General features: G+C 30.5%; 4 protein-coding genes across 4 annotated transcripts; 3 read left to right on the top strand and 1 right to left on the bottom strand.

The window, feature by feature from the left end:
* Positions 1-3,070: 3,070 nt before the first annotated feature.
* On the top strand, positions 3,071-5,186 carry LOC108342542 (CASP-like protein 2B1). Its single transcript, XM_017580331.2, has 3 exons — positions 3,071-3,848; positions 3,982-4,114; positions 4,907-5,186. Exons 1-3 carry the CDS (start codon positions 3,622-3,624, stop codon positions 5,153-5,155), a joined length of 609 nt encoding a protein of 202 aa, XP_017435820.1. The 5' UTR covers positions 3,071-3,621; the 3' UTR covers positions 5,156-5,186.
* A 3,909-nt stretch (positions 5,187-9,095) lies between these two features.
* LOC108342489 (uncharacterized) lies at positions 9,096-10,529 on the top strand. Its single transcript, XM_017580273.2, has 3 exons — positions 9,096-9,284; positions 10,016-10,157; positions 10,298-10,529. The coding sequence occupies exons 1-3, from the start codon at positions 9,282-9,284 to the stop codon at positions 10,342-10,344; spliced, it is 192 nt and encodes a 63-aa protein (XP_017435762.1). The 5' UTR covers positions 9,096-9,281; the 3' UTR covers positions 10,345-10,529.
* A 410-nt stretch (positions 10,530-10,939) lies between these two features.
* Positions 10,940-13,673, bottom strand: LOC108342071 (uncharacterized). The gene is made up of 5 exons (XM_017579774.2): positions 13,122-13,673; positions 12,474-12,692; positions 11,920-12,018; positions 11,663-11,752; positions 10,940-11,575 (listed from the first exon to the last, which is right to left on the bottom strand). Exons 1-5 carry the CDS (start codon positions 13,632-13,634, stop codon positions 11,351-11,353), a joined length of 1,146 nt encoding a protein of 381 aa, XP_017435263.1. The 5' UTR covers positions 13,635-13,673; the 3' UTR covers positions 10,940-11,350.
* Positions 13,674-17,243: 3,570 nt separating this feature from the next.
* LOC108340952 (transcriptional adapter ADA2b) lies at positions 17,244-22,518 on the top strand. Its single transcript, XM_052879004.1, has 14 exons — positions 17,244-17,436; positions 17,571-17,642; positions 17,909-17,964; positions 18,727-18,905; positions 19,187-19,252; positions 19,380-19,505; positions 19,595-19,670; positions 19,971-20,031; positions 20,106-20,164; positions 20,261-20,368; positions 20,704-20,926; positions 21,350-21,560; positions 21,744-22,016; positions 22,168-22,518. Exons 2-14 carry the CDS (start codon positions 17,590-17,592, stop codon positions 22,357-22,359), a joined length of 1,683 nt encoding a protein of 560 aa, XP_052734964.1. The 5' UTR covers positions 17,244-17,436; positions 17,571-17,589; the 3' UTR covers positions 22,360-22,518.
* Positions 22,519-23,367: the final 849 nt, after the last annotated feature.

Here is a 23,367-nt window from a genome sequence, read left to right as displayed (position 1 = left end):
TTAATAGAAATTATAATTAAAATTACCAATAATTTATAGCCTAGAGTGATAGAGTGTTCATATACGACTGCTTGAGGTTAAATTAATTGTTTTTAACTAAAAATTAAGTTAGCGAAGCCCCAGATTGAGTGATACGAGGGATTGAGTGTCCGTGGGATGCAGTTTGTTTTGATCTGAGCGTAGGACCTGGACATGGGCCACCCAGTTTTCCTGACAAAAACAATTGGCCCGTTTTACTCTCATCTCCCCTTTGTTCTCTTTAAGTCTTTTTCTTTTTGTCTACCAAAATTTGTTTTCCAAATGTATTTTTAGCTTTCGAAAGCTAATTTAAGAAAAAATAAAAGAGTTGAACTAAAATTTCCAATTTATCTACTGGTAATTTTGAGACATTTTTGGACATGTTTGGAATGTTGGATTGGTCCATATGAGGAGTTTCGGGTCCGGAAAGTATGGAATAATTGCAGAAAGATTAAGTTAGTGTTTGTGTTTGAAAATGAATTTAAAGAAGTAAATCTAAGGAGGAAAAAATGAGGTAGATGTAAATTTGTTTTGGATTAAAGAAAACATATTATGTGAAAATTTGTGGAGAAATAAAAAAGTTTTTGAAATAAGAAGAAAATTTGTGAATGATTTAATTGATATAAATTAAAAAAATATTTGAATAAAAGAAATTTATTGAAATGACCCAATTATCCTTTGGTAGATATTATTATTACTAATTAAGGTATTATTATTATTTTAATTATTACCCATGATTATTATTATAATAATGGAGATAATTATTATTATTATTTATATTCTTAGAATCATTATTATTGTTAAACTCAATTAAGAATACAAGCCATGAAAATGATACAGGTAATTTGCTGTTTAATTAGGTATGTGCATTTCATTGGACTAGTGCCCTAAATATAGAGAAAAAGAAAATATATAATGATAAATATATAAATAAATAAATAAAGAGTGTAATCACAAAATATATTTACGGCTTTAAATCCTCTTGATATTTTGAGAACATTTTAACATCATCTACTTATCATTCTATGATTATTTCAAAATTATTCATAATCAATAATAATAATCATAAATACCAATATGTACCAATCATAGAATGACACGTAAATGATGTTAAAATATTGTTAAATAAATATTGTCAAAAGTATCATTATCCATATAGAAACAAATCCCATAATCATCCACATCTCAGTATTTATGTTGAAATAAATTGATTGTGAAGATGGAAGATGATGAATGTTCGTTGATTTGATTGATTTGTGTATTGTGATTTATATGTACTTTACATTTTCTTTAACCTAATATATGAAACAATAAAAATAATGAAAACTTAATTATTTAATATTAATTTTAATTTTTTACCATGTAATACTTAATTAAAATTATTTCCTACCAATCAAATTATATTTTAAATTAATTATAGCTATTAAATAATCTTTTCTAAATTGATCATCAAATTTTATTTTTTTTAAATAATTTAATCATAAGGATAAAAATGTAGATTCAAATTTTAATTTATTAAAATAATTTTTTTCATCACCACATCAGTTGAATCATTCACAAATTTTAGTTTTAAATATCTGAACTTTCACGGACACGACACAAACTTCATTCTCAGATCTCTTCCAATTTATTCATTATTTTTTTTCTCAAATTCATTTTTACATTTAAAAATTATTTGCATCCCTTTGATCAGAAGGATTTGTGGTAGGGGACTCCTTGAGTGAGCCAAGAGAACTAGGGAGAAGGCCAGCTCAGCGTGCTTCAATTACTCCGATACCCTTCCCTTTTCATCACTTTTGTGGTAGTGAATTACATTAATCATATTTAACATCTCATTAATAATATATAATAATAATAATAATATAATATATTATTAATAATAATAATAAATTTTCATTTTAATATAATTAACATTAGTTATATTTTATTTTAAATTATTTTTATGATTAAAGGTAAAGTAGAAATCTTTTATTTTTAACAATTAAAATATATTTTTTTATTCTATTAAACTTATAATATCACTCATTTCATATGAAATTCTTCTATTTTTCATCAATTTTTTTAATCTAAACTCTATTTTTATTTTTTAATCTATTTTTTCAAATCCATCTTCAGATCTAAATACACCCTTAATGCTATGTTTGTTTCCACTAATGTTATATTCATTCACTCTTTTATTTAAGCGAAATGGGCAAATTTGTACATGAAAAACACTCCAAATAGATGATAAAGACACCTAAGCATGGTTGTTCATCAAAATACTATTAATAACTCATTTTGTAAGTATTTATCACAAGTTAAACTCAGAACCAATTTCTATCAAATGCAAGATAAAACTCCTTTTTATAAGCCCATAAAAGATCTAATCCTTCCTCAGACCACCTTGTTGATTGTTCAGTGGTGCAGACAGCAATGCACCATACGCAAAGTAGCAGTACTAAATAATATATATTTAATTTTACTTCAAATAGACAAGCATGGTGGAAACTGGGAGGACATAAGGTATGTACTAGAAAATTTAAATTTATTCAATTCAGCTTCTATAACTCCATCTTTAAAAAAACATAGCATAATGCAATGTGCTTTTTTTTTTCTTGGAAGTACTTGAGAATTGAGAATTTGAGATAACTTTCTATGCACATGTAAAGGCAATCTTACAAGGGTAAGTTAAGCTTGTTAGTGGAATGAAGTTGTTGATATGTAGTGGAATGGCATTATCTTAATTTATACTTGGCATGGTTTGCTGTCCTTTCATTTCACGTGTGAACACTCAGTTCTTCATTTATGAGACAAATCACATACATGTTTTCTGAGTTGCATATTCACTAATACGCGTACCTGTATATTATCTATCAAACGATCCAAATAATCAAAACTCTTGATGACCCTTAATGATTCCTCCACCAGCTTTTATATTCAGTAACTTTTCAGCAACCAAATTCTACACTAGGCCAAACAAGTGAAACTAACTGTTATTATGCTTTATCAAGCAAGATATCTACAAAAGGGGAAGGTCGCATTTCTCTGCTTAGACTTCATCCTTTTCCTAAACCCCAGAAAAAAAAAATGTTAAAAACTAGGCACCATATCCTCCTTTACCATGCTTTTGGTATGGTCTAGGCAAAAATGCAAATGGGTTATCACACGCTATCCTTGGTTGATCAGGATTTAAACACTCCTCATATTATCATATCAGATCATTCCTAGGGACGGGAAACTGTTACTTCTTCTCAGACACAATTAAGGAGCGCTCAAAATCAAATTTTTCTTTGCCTTTATCAGTCCTTAAATGCAGAACCAGAGGTCAGAGCAGACCCATTTAATGCCAATGTAAGTATACATGGATTGAAGTGCCTTTTATGTCTACCTAACACACTTTCTCTAGTCTGTCCTAGCAGCTCCAATTTTGGACCACTTGGCAGCTGCACCACAGTCACAACTTTATAGGAGGAAAAAAAAACTGTCTATATAACTAATAGAAAGTTAAACTTGGTGTTCATCCATAGTTCTCATTTCTCAGTACTTTTCTTTCTAGGCTGATTTGAGGAATTTTTTTCTATTGTACCGTGTTTCTTGTTTCTGAGTGTTGATTTTGGAAGAGAAATGAGTAGTTATTTGGGTGTAGGTGTTAGTACTGGGACTGTCCCAGTTAACCACGACACAAATGCGAAAGTGTTTGATAGGAGGGTCAAGATAACTGAGTTGGTGTTGAGATGTGTGATCTTAGGTTTGGGAGTTCTCACGGCTGTTCTCGTGGGAACTGATTCCCAAGTCAAAGAGTTTTTCTCAATTCAGAAAACAGCAAAATTTACAGACATGAAGGCTTTAGTGTAAGCTCTTCAACCCCAATCTTCTCTTTTGATTACAAAACTGCGATTGTGATTGAAATTTTAAACCTTGCTTATGATTGTCTAAACGTTGCAGATTGTAGTGTTCTAATTTATGTTGTTATTAACCTTGCAGATTCCTGGTAGTTGCAAATGGGTTAGCTGCTGGGCTCTCCTTACTCCAAGGGCTGCACTGTATCATTCGTATCCTAAGAGGAAGAGCACTCTTAAGCAAGCACCTAGCGTGGGCAATTTTTTCTGGTGATCAGGTACATTTTATACAAGTGAAAAACACTGCGATTTGCTTTTCTTTTGAAATGTGACCAAAACTAAGGTATCAAGATGCGTCACCATGTTATTAGATTCCCACTACATTTCATTTTTCTGTGGAATTTTGACTGCTTCCCCTTAACTAATACTCCAAGTTGAAGTCTTGTTTCAAAGGAATTCATATGAACAATTACTTATAGTTTGCATTCAATCAGTTCCTTTTATTCTATTTATTAGATCAATCAATGTAATTGTTAACCAATATCACATTAGGCAAAACATCACAGTTCACAATAGAGAGCGACGTTTGATAACATTATTAGATATGTTTATCTATAGTTTTTTCTCTCTACATTTGTCTAAAGCTCAACAAGGGTCAAATTTAGACAGCAAAACATAAAGATCTCAATTTTGTCCTCTCAAGCAAGGATACTGTGGTGGGGCCTTTTAGGGAACCGTGTCTGATTCATGTTAGGATTCCTGCATCATTCACCGTTAAGACATACTAAATTCCATGATTGGGGAGTATCAAGTGTGTGGTGGCTGTTGGGATTTTTAATAGCACATGGGAATGAGTAATGAAAACACAATGAGCATGGTAGATGTGGTGTTATTATCCTACAATTTCAATACACCTATACAGAAAGAAAGAAATTCTGTTGTATTCATTTATTGTTTCTAACAAATCCATTATGAAGAAATGGATCCTGGTCTTACAGAACATGTTAGTTAAGAAAAGTGCTACACACTGTGATCATAAGACTAAAGACATAAGTTTGGTATGTATGAAGGTAATGGCATATGTAACAGTGGCGGCAGTGGCGGCTGCAGGGCAATCGGGTATGTTAGCAAAGGTGGGCCAGGCAGAACTGCAGTGGATGGAGTTGTGCAACATGTATGGAAAATTCTGCAACCAAGTGGAAGAAGGGATGGCTAGTGCTTTTGTGGTTAGCCTTAGTATGGTGGTCCTGTCTTGTATTTCTGCTTTCAGTCTCTTCCGTTTGTATGGTGGTCACAAAATGAAAATTGTAAATTGCTAGGTTGGAAAATACCATTGATTCAAGTTATTAGGATACCTACTACTCAACCAACTGTTCTGCAACTTGCAATGTTCTTGTTCAGCAACTTGCAATGTTCTTCGTGTATGGTGTATTTCTGTTAACTATAACTTTAACTTATTCAAAAAATAATTAGACATGTGATCAAAATAGACTTATTCAGAACATCGACATCAACTTCTCAAGAAGAAGAGGAAGAACATTTGAAAACATTAACATGCATTAGTTAGCAATGGAAAGCATCAGAGGTGCACAAACAAAAATATATGATCACGAACTACTAAAGATATAGCTACATACCAAATTCGCCAGGATTCTTAATTTTTCTTTAAAAGAGTAACAAACAAAATAAATTCTTAACTAAATTATTTATAGAAACGCAGACATCTGATATCTTTGGAAGTGTACTTTAATTCCTAATTAATTGATCTTTATTTGTTATTGGGTGTGTGTTTTTTTGTTAAGGTGGTCAAAGTATTGCTCATGATAAGATTTTATGAGTCACTGTACGAGACTTTGTAGCATTCAACATCTTGTTATTTGTATTTTTTTTTCTTGTTTTTTTTATTCTGAAAGTATAATTTGAATGAAAAATTAAAATTTGTCCACATTGAAACTTTAATAAATTAATGTAGTTATATTATTTTTAATGTGTTAATTTTTATTATGTGTTAAATTCTTTTTATAATAATATTTAAACTAAAATATATCAAAATGGATAAACAATTCAAATCTCAACTCATAATTAACCACATTTGATACGTTAAATATTAAATTATGAAAACTATATTCATCCATTCTTAAATTTTGATAATTAAATTATATTAAAATTTATTATATCAAAATTTTAAACATAAATAAATTTTAATTTTACATTAAAATTTAAAAACTAAAAATTAGGCTTTTAATTAAATAAGTGACTAGACAATTAGGTATAACTGATATTATTTATTAGAGTAAACTATGATAATATTTTGGGTTTTTATGCTTTTCCTTCACGTTAAATTAAATTGACAAATGTTTGTATATACATGAAATTTTAAAGGATAACTTTATAGCTTAAATTATTTTTAAGATTATCTTAACTGAAAGGAAATATTATATTTATTTATTTTTATAAAAAAAAAAACCTTCAAAATTAAATTCAACTTTTTTTAACTCTATCTTAAATTCTTAGGAGAATGTAAATAGGATATTTTTTTCCTACATTCTAACCACAAAATCTTGAGGATAGATAGCCAAATTCCTTGTCAAAACAAAATTTATTATTTATCAGTTTCGTAATTCATTGCCACATCATTAAAGATAAGTTAGTGATGATTTGTAATGAATGGTCCGTATAGGGTTGATTTCAGACTTTTTGAAATCAACCCTATACTGTTAAGATAACAAATATCAAGAAAAAACAGCTTTTGTCAACTTAAAATTAGTTTATACATATAATAGTTTAATAAAATTATTTTATATAATTTCTCTATTTTATTTTTTATTTTTGAGGTTAACAAATAATCTTAATCATTTTTATAGTTTTTTTTCTTTTGGAAATATCTTTCTCAAAAACTAGTCTAATTATTTACTTATTCATGTAATTATACATAGTATTAGTTCGAATAGTCCTTGAATTCCCACCCTCTTGATTTCTTGGGATACAAATAATTTTATTTTATTTGTTAATTTTGTAAAACGCTGTTTTCATGATCACATGTACGATTTATTAAGAAAAAATATGTAATGTTATTAGATAAAATATCACTAATTATATCATTACATACTTAATAAAATTACATTATAATATATATATATATATATATATATATTATGTATCTAAATTAATATTATATATATATATATATATATATATATTTATTTATATATATTATTCTAACATTTTGAAATTCATGTAATTTTATGATGTATTTCTTTAATATTTATATGATTTTTTACTCACATATAACATACAATTATTTTACGCGGATATCAAAACACAAAAATCGATAATTACAATTTATCAAAATAAAAAAAAAAGAATAAAAGAATAAAACAAATAAAAACTTACTCTATTTAAATTTATAATTGAGTCAAAAACAATTAAGTGTTTGTCTATATGATAAGTGGTTGAATTTTGAAATAGATTAATTGTAATTAAAACTGTAAGAAAGAAATATAATTATGAAATATATAGCTTGAAAAGAAAAGATAAGCATAAGGATGAAGTTCCATTTATTTCTTTTTGTTTTGTTTCTAAACACGTTACAAATAAAATTAATATGCATATGATATTGTAGTTGTATACCCAAGTTTTACCTTCAAAACTAAGATAATAATTTTAACAAAAATAAGTAAAGTAGATTTTTATTTTAATAAAAAATGTAAGTGGAAAGTTACTCCATCATAAATAAAATCAGAAAAAACACAACATAATATGATTTTATGAAGAGAGAAGTTTAATTTGAAAAACTAAGTTGATATAAATATTATAAAAATATACGTTTAAATCATATTATTTAATAAAAATGTCAATACTATTAGTAGGAAGCTACATAATTAAAATTGACTTCTTAATAAGAAATACCATATTTTAGTAATAATAAGAGGTATTTTTGTTTAATTTTTGCAAGAATTTTTTTAATAAAATAATTATTTAGAAAAAATTACATTTTTAAGTAAATTCATTTTAAAAAGGGCTAATAAAGAATTGGAAGTAAATTTATTTTTATAAAAAGTGATTAAAGATATGGAATACAAAAATATTTTTTTTTTCTGGTTCTAATACTCTTGTAATATTTGTATTTTAAAATACAAATCACTTATATAAACTTATATTCGGCAAATGGTCTCGATATTATACAATATAGTCAAATGTAATATTCCCTAGATCTAATATATTTTATGAACTTTTTATTGAGTACTAATTAATGGTAAAGATTGAATGGAGGTTATTATAATTAAAATAAAAGTATAAAACTGAAAATAAAGATTAAATTATGCATTTAATATTTGTGTTCAACTATATTTAATTTTTATATATTACATCAAAATTAGCATACCATAAAAAAAGTTGACTGCCAAATAACATTAAATATACATATTTATTTCATTTATTGTCACATTTAATAGGCTATAATATAGTCAAGTAATTGGATATTTTTATCATTCCTAAGCAACTTTAAAACATTACTTAAAAAAGTTGGATTCCAATTTAGCCAATGAACTGATATTGGTTTTCAATTTGATTTCCCCAACATTAAACTGACATTCAAATACAAATAATTTTGGTCTAAAATAAATTCCAACCAAATTCAATTTGAAGCTACTACTATCAGTTTCAACCAAATTCAAACAAATATATATTACATAAAGATTTCGTGTCACTCTTTTTTTTTAAGGTTGATTTTAATACGGTTCACACTAACAATCTTAAATGTAATGAATTATTTATTTTTTAAAATTAATCAAAAACACGTTCAAAAAATGATAACATAACAAAGTGCTATACTCTTACCATATTTTTAAATAATAGTAATAATAAGCAATATTAAAATTGAATAAAATTGTTAAACCTTAGTTTCATTATCACTTTTGCTAGTACAAAGAAAATAAATTCAAAATAATATTTTAATATAAATTTTTTTATAATCTGATTAATTAAAATATAATCTGATTATTTATTACACGTATTCTAAATTAAAATATTGTAAAAAAAATCTATATTCATAATTTAATTCCTTTTGCAACGTATCCGTTGACAAGAGAAAGTCTTAAATTAATCAGCCATTGAAACGTCCGTAATTACAGAGCATTTAATGAGTCAGTAACTCATCACGCATTTGGTATAATATTTTTCCAAAACAGAGAAAGATATAATTACACTTCCCAAAGTAGAAGAAGAGGGTGTGTTTGGATAATCTCCACGAGTCAGCTTAAGGAGGTGACACACTCATACGTACGTGACAAACATCACTCAAATGCCCCTCTCCTTTTCATTATAAGTACCAAAAAACACTGTTCAGGTTTCAGTGTTTCATCGTTTTACAAAAAAAATTGTTAATTTCCTCACTACTTCTAAAGGGTTGTTCGGTTGGTCTCTCGTCTTCTTACTGCTGTCATTATGGTAAAGTTTCTCTCCCTCGTTCTTTTCTTAATTTATTCTGTAATTTTGGTTGGTTTTTTCTTTTGTTTCTGATTAATTTGTTGCTGTTATTTTTGTATTTTATTGATTGTCACTGAAATCCCGTTGACTTATTTGCCTTCGTGGCCAGTTCATTGTAATAGTCCTTTCTATCTGGTGTTCTCTGGTATTCTTTTCTTTAGTTCGAAAATCTTTGCTTTATCTGTTTGATAATAGGGAAGAGAAAAAGTAGATTTCGGAAATTTGTAATTTGTATATCGGTGTTAATTTCTTTGATTATATTTTTTAAATGTAGCCCAGAATCTTATGTCGTCAAGCTTCTTTAATCAAATCAATAGGCCAAAAAACATTATTTTTCAATTTTATCACAAAAAAAGTTCATGGTTTTAATTTTGTGAATGACATTGTTATCTTTTGTTATCAAATTTGAAGAAAGAAATATAAACGATCAAACTTCAATTAATAATATAAAAATAGGAGCAATATCATATAATTTGGATATGGAGTCCCTGAACCCTCCAAATGTTGTCCTTTTTTATATTTTTTTGCTTTTGGGAATTGCTGTTACAGAAGTCAGAATAAAGACGGTCATTTTCCAAATTTTCATCTTTGATGTTTTGGATTTTGATTTTGGAGCCTTCGGATTTCATCTTTATGCTTTTTGGTTGGTGATATTTCTTGTGTTTGTTTCTTTACCTTGTTTGATTTCACAGACTACTTCAAAGCGCCTAGCAGACAGGAAAATCGCAAGGTTTGAAAGGAATATTAGCAAAAAAGGATCAGAAAGCACTAAGAAAGGCTACCCTGTGGGCCCAATTGTTCTTGGATTCTTCATCTTTGTTGTCGTTGGATCCTGTATGCTCTTCTGCTTCTTTCAAATTTTCATTTCAGTTTTAAACAGCAAAAGGCTAGATTGGATATGTTAGGAGGATACTTTTTTGTAAATATTTAGTTTTTTCTCTGAAAATATGACTCATTGTTGTTTTGTTTGACAGCTCTGTTTCAGATCATTAGGACAGCTTCAAGTCGTGGGATGTTCTAAGGCTGGTGGAATAATGTTTGTCAAGGATTACATTTGTTATATATATATAACGAATGTTATATGTATAGCAAGTAGGTAGCTAGAAAACATAATAAATATTTTACTTTACATCGGCTTTGGTTGATAAAGAGTGAAATTAGAACTTAGCTTTGCTAATAGAGGAATGTTTCATTTTTTATGTGTTTTATTTATTTTTATTTTTTTTTCAGCAAAATTTATGTGGTTTAATTACATGTTTCCTAGAATGTTCTATGCTCAATTCTCAAGTGGTCGAAGTCACAAAGCCATAGGCAATGACATAAAAAAACTAGACTAGTTAATTTTGGTGCTTTGCATTCCGATCTAGAATAATTTATCTGCATGGATTTTTTAAAACAAAATGACGGATTTATAATTGGAAAGGAAAAAACAAAATATAAAATATGCCTCCTAAATTTTCACGATAGAAGCACAAGAGAAACCTGAATTATTAGTTCATCCTGTAGGAAAGTCTCAAAATTTGAGTACACGACCAAAACCAAGAAAACCTTAATTTGAAAGCCTTGTAATGTTGCTACACAATTGAAACAATAAAATTTAATGTAAAAGTACGGTCTAAGAATTGATTCATATTTATTGTTATTGAAAGTAGCATAGAAATTTGCTAATTGGACAATGTCACGAATGATACACAGGGGAAATGAAGGTAATCTAATTGTAGATCAAATATAAAACTTGAGACTGATTATTCTCTCTGTAAGCCAATAATCTCAGCAGATGTAGGAATTTGTACTTTGTAATATCGAATTTTCGAGCAATATTTCTAAGGATATGTAGATTTGGACGCCTTATTCACTGCCCTTGTGCACAAATATACAACGAGGAGTAATTTAATCTTACATGTTTCAAAGAGACGATGTCCAAGTTCTTGAAACAGAAATATTGACGGTATAATAATGTAAAAACTGAAAGATGATAACAGGGAAAAGGGATAAGAAATCCCACTAAGGTGCAGGGTTGAGATTATTTATGCAAATCTATGGTTCATTCTACTTCCATAAGCTAATTTGCTCTCATCAGATCTTCGAGCTGCTTTGGTTGGGACATTTCTTTTGCTGGAATTATGGCAACAGTCAGAACTTTTGGAAAACTTGTGATCGAGAGCGCTAAAATTCATCTCAGGATATACTTTAGCATCATCCTCGGATAAGCTTTCATCAAGTATAGAGCCAGAGCCCCTACCCTCAAATTCCTGCAGAAAAAAGGAGTCATTTTATAAGAAAGACTAATTTGTGGAACACGGGAAATTTTACAACAGAATACAGGAGAAGTTAATCACCTTTGATCTTGATTTGGCGTTGCACGGTGTTAAGCAGGGATTTAGATCATTTAGTAATAGGTCATCGGACTGGTCATCAGAGCTGAATTCCTGCATAAATTTGTTGAGCAGTAAGGTCAAAGATAATAACAGAGTTGCCTAAGAATATATCTTCTTTGGCTGATAGCAGGACTCTGGATTGGCTTCTAACATCTACGATAGATCATACAACTATGATTACGAAATTTCAATTGTATTGTGACTAACTGCAAGCTTACCCAAGAGTTGCAAGCATCTTCCCGGGCATATGTCGGTGTCCTCGGAGAACTTCCATAACCGAGAAGACCTGCTTTGGCTGAATATTTATCAGCCTTGACCTAAAAAAAGCAAATGAAAAATATAAACAACCGAAGAATAAAGAAAAAATACTCAGCAATCGATTTTTCATTTCAAAATTATTAATTTTTAGATTGTTTCCAAAACAACACTTTTCAAAACAAGTGCAGTTAGACTTTTTTCATCTTCTCTTGCTTTCATTTTATCGAACTTCCCCTTGCATTCCACCCGCTGAGTTTGAAAACTAAAAACAGTTTTTAGAATAGAAATCAAACAGACCCTAAAAAATCCCAGTACACTAGCTCCTAATAGGTAATAATACTACCTTTTCTTCATTTATTTAAGATAAAACGAAGATGCCATTCAATAAAAAAACATGACCATGTGTAGCTGAAAGGTGTCCACCTCAATCAGTGTCTAATTTTAATAACCTGCATTTTTGTGACAAATGACAACAACTTGATGTCATACATACAAGGATGCAAGTTATGTATACCTCGGCAAGATCCTCCGCAAGGTTTTGAAGCTGACCGGTGAGAGAAGAAACCTGCTGTTGCAGAGCTGGAATAACCAATTTGGCTTGCTTCAGCTCCGAACCTTGCTTCTCTAGAAGCTCTTGAAGCTGAGAATTCATAACATCCGGGAACAGTATGGCATTCTTCAGCGACTTGATCTCCTCCCTTTGCGTCAAACACAAGTCCTTCAACTTCTCCACCTGCAAATTCAAAATCCAAATCAAAATGCATGATTCCCTTTCCTTGGTTGAATCAGATCCAAAAACAAGACAACACTATAAGAATTCGGTTTGCACTCATCCACAAATGGTCAGATAATGATTAAAAAGACTAATCATACCACTATAAGCTCAATAACAATCACTAGAACAAACTCTCAGTTTTCAAATTTGGAATTGTATACTTAGTGTGATATTTGCTGGTCTGGCAACAATCAAATAGCAATAATCCGACGAGTCCATGAACATATAATCATTAGGATAAACTCCGATATAATACTAAAATCTGGATTTAAAAAAGAAAATCAATCGAAAAACTAGTTCGCGAGGTTAAGACTGTCTCCAAGTTACGTTGTATTGTATAAGTATAACTATGTTGAGATCTCCAACAAACACATTTGAGTATTTTACCTCTTTGTTCCTGTCCTCTAGCATTTGTTTGAGGAGAGAAATTTGCTCCTCGTGCTCCTTGTTGATGCTAAGAAGCTCCCTCTCGCTCCTGAGCACCATGGCCAATGTCCTGGTGTTGTTCTTGACCTCGGTCAAGGCCTTCACCTTCTCCTTCTTCTCGGAAGCGCCCTTTCCGAAGAGCTTCTTCTGCAGCGCAGAGAAGCCCGCCACTCTCTTGGCGTCCTTTTTCAAATCCTGCGCTATCAAATCGGAGGGAATAATCAACCTGGTGGCGGTGGCGGAGGAGGACTTGGGCTTGCGGTCCATGAACTTCTTGACCATGGTGGTGAAGGTGGGGTCCACCTTGGCGGTGTGAGAGGGTTTGGTCTTGACGAGGGCGCGAGAGGAAACTGGTTTGGTTCTGGGGTTGTTGAATTCATGGGAGGAAGAAGGGTCGGAGAAATGAGAGGAGGTGGAGGAGCGTGAATCGTAGGAACTGTAACGCGAAGGAGGTTTCGCACCGGAGGAAGACATCCTGATTCAAATTGAAACTCAACAAGAAGCAAAGGCTGTGAAGTGGTTTTTAGTAAGAGGATGTCGTGGTTGGGGACACGTGGCGTGTGATGGTGTGTGTGTTCCATTCGGCGCTGTAGCAATTCAAATATTTTCACGTGTTGGGCGCGGGCTTTGGTTTTTGAGTAATTGATTGACTGCATTTGTTTTGGAAATTACCAGATAAATCGGACACTCTTCTCTTCATTCAACAGTTGTTTTCTTTTCTTATTTACTTCTGTTCTGCTATTCTCTCTGCCCTTCGCCCTCCAAATTTTAACTTCATATCACTAATTTATATTTTAAGTAATAATTGTTCTAATTTATCTAGTATTGTAGTCTTGGAAAAAAAAATGTCATGTATTTTTATCATATTTATTCATTTTTTCGAGTTATACTAAATATAGTATTTTTCATCTAGTGATATTATGTAATATAATTGATAGAATATTTCAGCTGAAACTTTTAATAAAAATTTAATTATTTAACTAATTGTTTTTAATTTATCTAACGATCAAGTTTGATTCATATTTATAAATATATTAATAATTGATTTCATGTTATCATAAAATTGATAATAATTATGAAAAATTTATATGACCTTTTAATGGTTATATAGTGTTTAAATGTATTTCAATTGATATATTAATTTATACATCAATTTAATTAACAGTAATACTAATTTAATAAAAATATTTTAATTTAATTGTTATAATGAGATCCAAAAAATAAATAAATATAAAATGAAGATGTGGAACGAATGTAGACCACCTTTATCCCTTTCCTTATCTTTATGTTTTCATAACCTAAAATACAAAGTAGCTTAAAGAAATAAAATAGAAGTAGTTTTTCCGTTTCAAAATAATAGTAATTAACACCTTGACTAATAAACATTTAATTAATATATATTGAGTCAAACTTGCTCAAACTTTTTTAATAACTTTTAGATTTTCTTAATAAAAAAAAATATTATATTAAATACCCTTCTTTATATTTGATGATATTATTCAAACTACTATACAAAGTTATACTTCACTAAATCTGGAAACAACTCTAAAGATTCCATCCATACGTGTGTTTCTCACTTTCTTTTACTGTCAACGGAAATAGAGGTGACATTTTTCTTTTGTACGTTATACGTATCACTGTTTTTCAATATTCAAATATTTAATTTATAATTTTAATCAAAATAATGTTAAAAAAATAATATAGATTACATGTTTGGATAAAAGAAAAAAAAACTAATTATATTATAAATTAATAAAAAATAAAATTGTAACGGGTACTTTTCTTGTTATATAATTGATATTATTTTCAAAAAAATTTACTGTTACACGTGACGGAAATAATAGTCATAAGATGGAAAATATTATAATTTTAAAACATAATTAAAAACTAAAATAATAAGTGTTGTTCTAGAAAAAAAAAATACTTTGAAATTGTACCAGTAGGGACCGGACGCCAAACAGGACAGACGTCCATGTAACTACATTGGACTCAAGAATACCCTTCTGCTTACCATCAGGAAGGGCTGGACACGGTAGGCTGGACGCACGTGGACCACGATCACGTAACATTACCGCTTGCCACCCGTGGGAAAAAACAACTCACGTGTAGCCGGTCGATCATACCGCTGACCAGCTGGGTTGCCTGTATGTGCCGGCCGGCCATGAGGGCAAGCCTCGCGAGACCGGCCAGTTATATCGTTAATTAACTTAGTTTAAGGTAAGTAGTGGTTAAAAGCTATTGGGCTGAATTTGGGCCGATCGAAGGTGAGTGGTAGATAGGTTGCATTTACTGCACATTTATTACTGTTCAATAGAAAGACCACTGTTCTCAAACTGACTTTGGCATCGGAGAACCTTTTGCAGGTCTTCCCCGTGCTCGGAGTAAGAAATCGAAAAATGAGGACGAAGGGCCGAACATACGAAAAGCGAACAAAAGACGACGTAGAGATATTGTACTATGCAGTCCCTCACATCCGAAACAGAAATGATTCCTATAACTTTTAGCTAAAATAATACGAACTAAGTATCTTTCCTCGTAATAATAAGAGGGGTATAAAAGTTGTAGGAAGTTGTTTTGTTATTTTCAAAATTTAACTAATATTGTTTAATTTTGAAAGTTTATATCTTTCTTAATGAATTTCAAGTATTTTTGTTTAAAATTTTTATTAATTTTATTGGTTATTTTTTGTTAATCATTAGCATGTTTTATAATTAATTGATTATATAAGTTATATTAAATTGACTATTATTCTGATATTAAATCCGACAAATAACATAGCTAGAATTAATAGTTATAATTAACCAATTCATATTCAATTTTTATTACAGTTTTATTTTTTAAAAAATGAAAAAATAGAGTATATAAATTGTGAACAGAGAGGATCATGTTCGGATCAGATGTAAGAAATTGAGACATTATTTATAATTGAACTTATCCAATCTGTTTAATCATAACAACATACAAAAACCTCCGTGTCTTATAATACGTAATGAAAGAAAAATTAATCACTCTTGTGGTAGAATTCAAGGAAAAAAAAGGGGTCTGAATGCCTTACGAAACATATAAAATACAAAAAATATCTTTTTAACGATGTTTTTTTTTTAAACTTTTTTTACACTCACATGTCACATGTATAATAATAACTTGTGATTCATCCGTTTCAAATATACGGATCAATAAAATAATAACACATAATTTATTATGAAAAATTTGTTAAAAGAATTTGTTAACATAATCCATACAATATATAACAAATGATAAACTTTTATATGCCACTTAAAAGATGTACACAAGGGGATATAAATAAAAAATAAAACTTACACAATGCCAAATCATCATTACCATATTTATTTTCCTTTTCACTATTCACATACTAGATTTTATTTTCACCAATAATATTGTCATTGATATTTAAATATTTTTAGATTTGGTAAGCCTGATAAGGGACAGAAATGCTACAAAATAACTAGGATTGATAGTATTTTTAATCTCTAAATTTAAATTTTGAAGTTATTGTAATTTTTATTTTTTTAATCTCTTAAAATATGATTTTAATTTTTTTTAAAAAATCTGAGAGAGTAAAATAGTTTTCAACCCTAAACCAAAATAACACATTTATCAGTGAGAAATGCATAAAATTACAATTGATTTACATATTAAGTTTAAATTTACATATTTCATGGAATTCTCATTTATAGGTTTGACCATACAAATGTGTAAATTAAGTTTAATTTTTCATTTATACAGAATGATAATATGATGTTGAAATTAATATTTATAAAAATATGTTATTAGATTTATATTCCAATAAATAAATATATATATATATATATATATATATATATATATATATATATTATATATATATCCACTTATAAGTAGTTGTGTAATTCACTTTCGTTATAGAATACAAATGTTATGAATTAAAAAAAAATTGGTTTAAGAAAATGTATTACAATTACAATGATGTCACATTTACATATTTTCAAATAAAAAAAATCCTTTTATTAATATATATATATATATATATATATATATATATATATATATATATATATATATATATATGTTTAAGTTAGACATAAATATATTAGTTGTAGTTGATGCAGAATCCTCGTAGCTGAGTTCCGCACAGGCATCATCAAACTCAACTTGGTTTGACCCTACGCAGGGCTAAAACATATCCTTTGTTGCTGTTCTCTTCCACAATTCCCTCTCTCATTCTTTTTTCACTGCATTTTAGCGCCCAATACAAAAACTACATACAAATCCTCAGGTTTCCATATCTATAAAAAGTTCCCACCTCAATTCTAATCACAAAAATCTAGGGTTTTTATCTTAAAAAATTATAATTCCTGTCCCTTTTCTTCCATCCTGATCTTCTGCTCCAACAAACTTAAATTCCTTCAGGAGTTCTTGCGGAGAATCAATGGGTCGTTCTCGTGGGAATTTTCATCACGCCGACGAGGACCCCAACCAGAGGTTTCTCTCTTTCAATTTATTTTCTTATCTTTACCTGATTATACTTAAAGATTTTAGTCCTTGGTCCAAATGTAAATCTCCTTGTGAGAGAACCGATGACAATTACAATTGAACTTGATGTGTTCTTGAATGTGTATAACTGATCACAAATACAGTAAAATGCCATGCTTATTTTACACTTTGATGCTTAACTAAATCTTTCTTTGCTCCCTTTCTTTTTCCCCCCCTTGTGTTGTATCTGTTTAATTGGTTTTTTGGCTCTGTAGATCAAGAAGAAAAAAAAATGCCGCCAGTGGAGAAAACTCTGAATCTGGAGCTGCAGGTAATTTTTTTGCACTATTCTGCATTATCTTGATAAGTTTGATCCTTCAATGTACTATGAAGTTATAGGGTTTATGTAAAAGATGAGGTTCTCAGGGTTGTTTGATTGTACGAAAATACGTAAGAGCACACCTATTTATCTCCTCGCCGATTTGCATGTAAATTGCACAGTATCAATGGGGCATAGTTGGTTGTCTGTGCCATTTGCCCGTAAACATAGTTGTTAACTGGGTATGAATAATTCATAATTATGATTGATCAATTACAAGTTCTTTATGAGCGATTGAGACAAATTGAGACAAATTTATCTACATAGCCTATCTCACTTATTCGGGTTGAAATTTATTGTTGTAAATATGTACCCGTACTTCATATTCACAATGGGTATATTATGATGTAGTTATGTTGAACACTGTAGTTTTGTCACTACAGTGTATTCCTGAAGGAACTTTTAAATTATGTTTTCAAACTCCATCAAATACAAAAGCTTATTTCTCAATGCATGTGCTCAATAGTCTTTTTACTGAAGATATCATGTATGTGTGGCCTGATTTTCTTTTTCCATTTAAAATAAAGGAAACTAGAAGAAAGGTTGTGTTGTGATTTGTTCTGGTTGTTCTGATATGTTAAAGAAACCACACTAATTAATTTTCAGACATGAAAAACTATAGCTGTAGTAGTTACTTAGACCTTAAATTGCCTTGTTGATTCATGAATATTGATGTTCGAAAATATATATTCTTTTGGTTTTCACATGAACTAGGTCAAGGAGCAGGTGAAGGGAAAAAGGCTCTGTACCATTGCAATTATTGTAATAAAGATATAACAGGAAAAATCCGGATTAAGTGTGCCATGTGCCCGGATTTTGACTTGTGTATAGAGTGCTTTTCCGTTGGAGCTGAGGTGACACCTCACAAAAGCAACCATCCTTACAGGGTTATGGTCAGTTACTGTTAATCTCCCATGTTTTTGTTTAATGCTTTCTTAATTTAAAGATTTTTATTAATGAGAAAGTTGTGTTATTTTTCCTGCAAAACTGCTGCTTGAGCTGTCTGACTGTCTCTGATAGATTACAGGATCACTCACTTAAGTTTCATTGGAGTTTTCTTCTAAAAATGTTTTGTTACCTTGTGTAAAATATGATTTAGATTTGTGGGAGTTTATCTTTAAATGAATGTCCCAAGCTGTTAAGAAAATTGTGTTATGTGATTCTATTTTGACAGGATAATTTGTCTTTCCCTCTTATTTGCCCAGACTGGAATGCAGATGATGAAATTTTGCTTCTAGAGGTAATTCAAATTTATTTCCTAGGTGTAATGATGACCAGTTGTTTGAAACTGGAAAACCTGTGTTCCTGGAATATATCTCTTATTTGTATCTGATCTTTGAGCAAATTTTTTTTATTATTTATTTTAGGGAATCGAAATGTATGGCTTGGGAAACTGGACAGAAGTCGCTGAGCACGTTGGAACCAAAAACAAAGAGTCATGCATCGAACACTATAAGAACATATACTTGAGCTCCCCATTCTTTCCTGTTCCGGTATGATGGGGCATCAAATGAAGATTCAATGAATGTTTTTTATTATTTTCATAGTGGTATTTTATATCCTGGTCTGTCTTATTTTCTAGGACATGTCTCATGTGGTTGGGAAAAACAGAAAAGAACTTCTTGCCATGGCAAAGGGGCAGGGTGAAGACAAGAAAGGTTTGTCAAGATCCATGAAAGCACATTCATTAATTTCTAATTTAGTGTCACTTGTATAGTATGTTTACCAGTTCTTTTAGAGGACATGAACTTGCTTCCTTCTACTTGACTTTGTATGTACAAATAATAATGCCTGGATGCTTGCAGCAGATTGTCTTAATATAAATGCACCGAATGACTCTGATTACTTTGATTATTTTGCATGATCGATATGTGGTTTCTGATTATTTTGCATGGTTGATAGGCTTTTTGTGTTTTAGTGACATTTTCATATCTATTGGTCACCTGTGATTGGCACAGGAATTTCCATGGGGGATCTTAGTTTAAAGGCAGAATCTCCCTTCTCTCCATCTAGAGCCAAGTAAGACTGTCATTTTTATATGCTTCATCTCTCTTCTTTATATTATATTCTCTAATGTCTATTTGTTCATTCAGGGTTGAAGATTCACATAAAGCGGGCACTGCTAATCGTTTGTCTTCCAATTTGAATTCAGGTAAAGCAAAATAAGTTTAGAGCTGATTAGTTAACCATGCATCGACTTACCCATTTTCATATTCTTTGGATCCCCTATCTTGTTTATTTATGGCAGAGCTAGATTCTGGTCCCTCGGGTAACACACACTCTGCAGCTGGTGCTAACCAAAAGGCATCTAATGTGACGAGGGGAAAAGGTGGTCCTGGAGTCATTAAAATGGAAGGTATGCATCTTTATGTTTGGTTCTTAGCCCTCATTGACTTTTAATAAATTTTGTCCTTTTGAATTTCACTTCATCGAAAAACTTAAAAACCAACCTGTTGGAATAACACCTTTTACTTTTATTCGTATAAAAGAAAGAGAGGTGAAAGACTTTTGTGTGTTGCATATTTTTCAACCATAACAATAACTTATATGTGATGAAATGAAGCAGTTCTTCCATTACTAGTATAACTAAAACTAAGATTTTCACGTAGTTTAATTTTCTATCATGTATGTTCTTTGAGGAGATTAATGACACTCTGATGTATTAAATTTCCTAGTCTCTATCATTGACAGATTCTCAGATAGACAGAGATTTTGGAGGAAAGAAGCCAACTTCCTCAGGAAATGAAGGTCCTTCTTTAGTAGAATTGAGTGGTTACAATGCTAAAAGACAAGAATTTGATCCTGAATATGATAATGATGCTGAACAACTACTTGCTGAAATGGAATTTAAGGATACTGACTCTGAGGAAGAGCGAGAGTTGAAATTACGTGTATTGCGTTTATATTCAAAGAGGTAAATAACCAATTTAATGATTTTTTGTTTTTTTAATCATTTAAGGTCAACTATTATTTTATTAATGTGATAATGAGCATATTCGATATGACGAAACACTTATTTTAAGAATAATATCATAATTGAAGCGTGACAAATATATATTTAAAAATGTATAAAAATGCTTAAAATGCAATAAATGTATGACTGTAATTGGACCAGTACAAATTAAACTCACATTTCTTAGACATGATCAAATAAAGAGTTATAAATCATTATGATCACAAAAGCTTTGGTGCTTCATATGCTTTGATACTTCATTGATACGAATTGGTGATGCATCCTAGAGTATCCTATAGAGATTTGTAAAACAAATTGAAACATCAGAGCATCAAAGTCTGGATGTATTGACAGTAAGAATTTTTTATTCGATAATTGTTGCAGGCTTGATGAAAGAAAGCGGAGGAAGGATTTCATACTCGAAAGAAATTTGTTATACCCAAATCCATTGGAGAAGGATTTAACAGCCGAGGAGAAGGCAATGTGTCGAAAATATGATATATTCATGCGCTTTCATTCTAAGGAAGATCACGATGAATTACTTAGAACAATGCTCTTTGAGCATAGAAGTTGGAAAAAAATTCAAGAGCTTAAGGTTTGAAACATGACATTAAATTACTATTTAACATTCACTTTTATTGTTCTTTCTTTTGCTTTTTGTCCCTTGGTATGACATATGTGGAGAATAGAAAATTTTTCATCCTAATTAAGCACTTAGATTGCTGTAGTGAAATTGATATTCTGTTAGATTCTAACTCTCACTTTTGATATACTGCAGGAAGCCCGGTTAGCCGGCTGCCGTAATTCAGCTGATGCTGAAAAATATATCTCATTGAAGAGAAAGAGGGAAGCTGAAGAAAATGCTCGAAGGACAAGGACAAAAGAAAGTGCTCAGGTTGGGCCGAGCAATCAGGGAATTCCAAATGCATTGACTTCTCCAGATTCAGCTGGTAAGGATCTGAGTGCAAGACCTGCAGGGCCAGCTACTTCTAGTTCTGTCAACGAGATGGATGCCATAGGATACAATGGAGCAGATTTACTTTCTGAAGCGGTAAGCTTCTGGAATTGACCTGATATAAACTGTAATAGTTATCTAAGTTTATTTATATTTTTCTATGCTTATTATAAATGGTTTTGGCCAATTTTTCTTTATTAATATATATCCAGTTAATTAATTTTCTGAGGTCTGTTTTGTATGTTAGGAGAAACGTTTGTGCTGTGAGCTAAGATTGTCTCCAGCCACGTATCTAAAAATGCAAGAGCAACTGTCACTGCAAATACTTGCTGGCACCGTCTCTGCAAAATCCGATGCTCATCAATTGTTCAAGTTGGATGCCATGAAAGTTGACAGGGTGTATGATATGCTTATTAAAAAGGGGATCGGTTTACCCTGAGACCTATTTTGCTTCCTATCTGTAACTTGGAAATAGATTATTCTCTTCTAGCCTCCCATAATTGGAAGTTAGCTTGTATAACAGGATCATAGAAATTTTGCAGTGCTGTATTATGTTTTATGTACTAGATTTATTAATATAAATAATTTTATTATTTTATCTTTCTGATTTTCAAACTGATTTTTTAAAATTCAATAACTGTCTTTAAAAGAAAATTACCTACTTATAATAATATTTTAAAAACTATTCATTTCATACTTACTTTCTATTTTTTTTATTTGTTTTATAAATTTAAGGTTAAACCCTTTTAGTTGTCCCTATTTATGTAGAGTTTTTCCAGTTCAATTTCCGTTCTTTTAAAATTTTCAATTTGAGTCCTAAATAGAGTTTTTCAATTAAGTTTTGCTGAGGTTAGAAGTTGATGTGGCAGATTTTTTAAACCTGGCATTCAGAGAGCTTACGTGTAATTTAAAAACATTTTAACATTTTGATTAAAAAAAAAAGTTATTTTCCATCCATTTCAGTCAAGTCATCTTCCATCCAGAACTAGAGAACCCAATCGTGCAGAACTACCATCATCTTCCTCGTGCACCATCAACCTGTAATCAAGTAACCATAAAATCAAAATAGTGACTCTGCCATGTTTACTTTAATTCATCTCCTTCAATCCAGCACCACGAAGGCACTTTAATTCATTTCCTTCCATCCAGCACCATGAAGGCAAATTGCCACCATGACCAACGTAACAGTGCTCAAGCTCTTCACACCCAATCGAACTCATCATCATCTATTTTCTTCTTCATTAAACCATTTGAAACCTGTAAAAAGAAAACAGAATCACAAATCTGAAAATCCCCAAATTAGTCACCAACCTTAAATCACGCCAGACACAAATTGAACTATTTGAAAACCAGTTTTTCGATTAATTACCTTAAGGTTTAGGAAACCTTAGTAGTTTAATTCTCTTGGACCTCTCTTAGGACACTCTCACAGGGGAACTACCACATG

This window comes from Vigna angularis, chromosome 6, assembly GCF_016808095.1.
Source record: "Vigna angularis cultivar LongXiaoDou No.4 chromosome 6, ASM1680809v1, whole genome shotgun sequence".
NCBI lineage: Eukaryota > Viridiplantae > Streptophyta > Magnoliopsida > Fabales > Fabaceae > Vigna > Vigna angularis.
The sequence above is the reverse complement of the archived record's forward strand: the minus strand, read 5'-3'. Positions and strand labels throughout refer to the sequence as shown.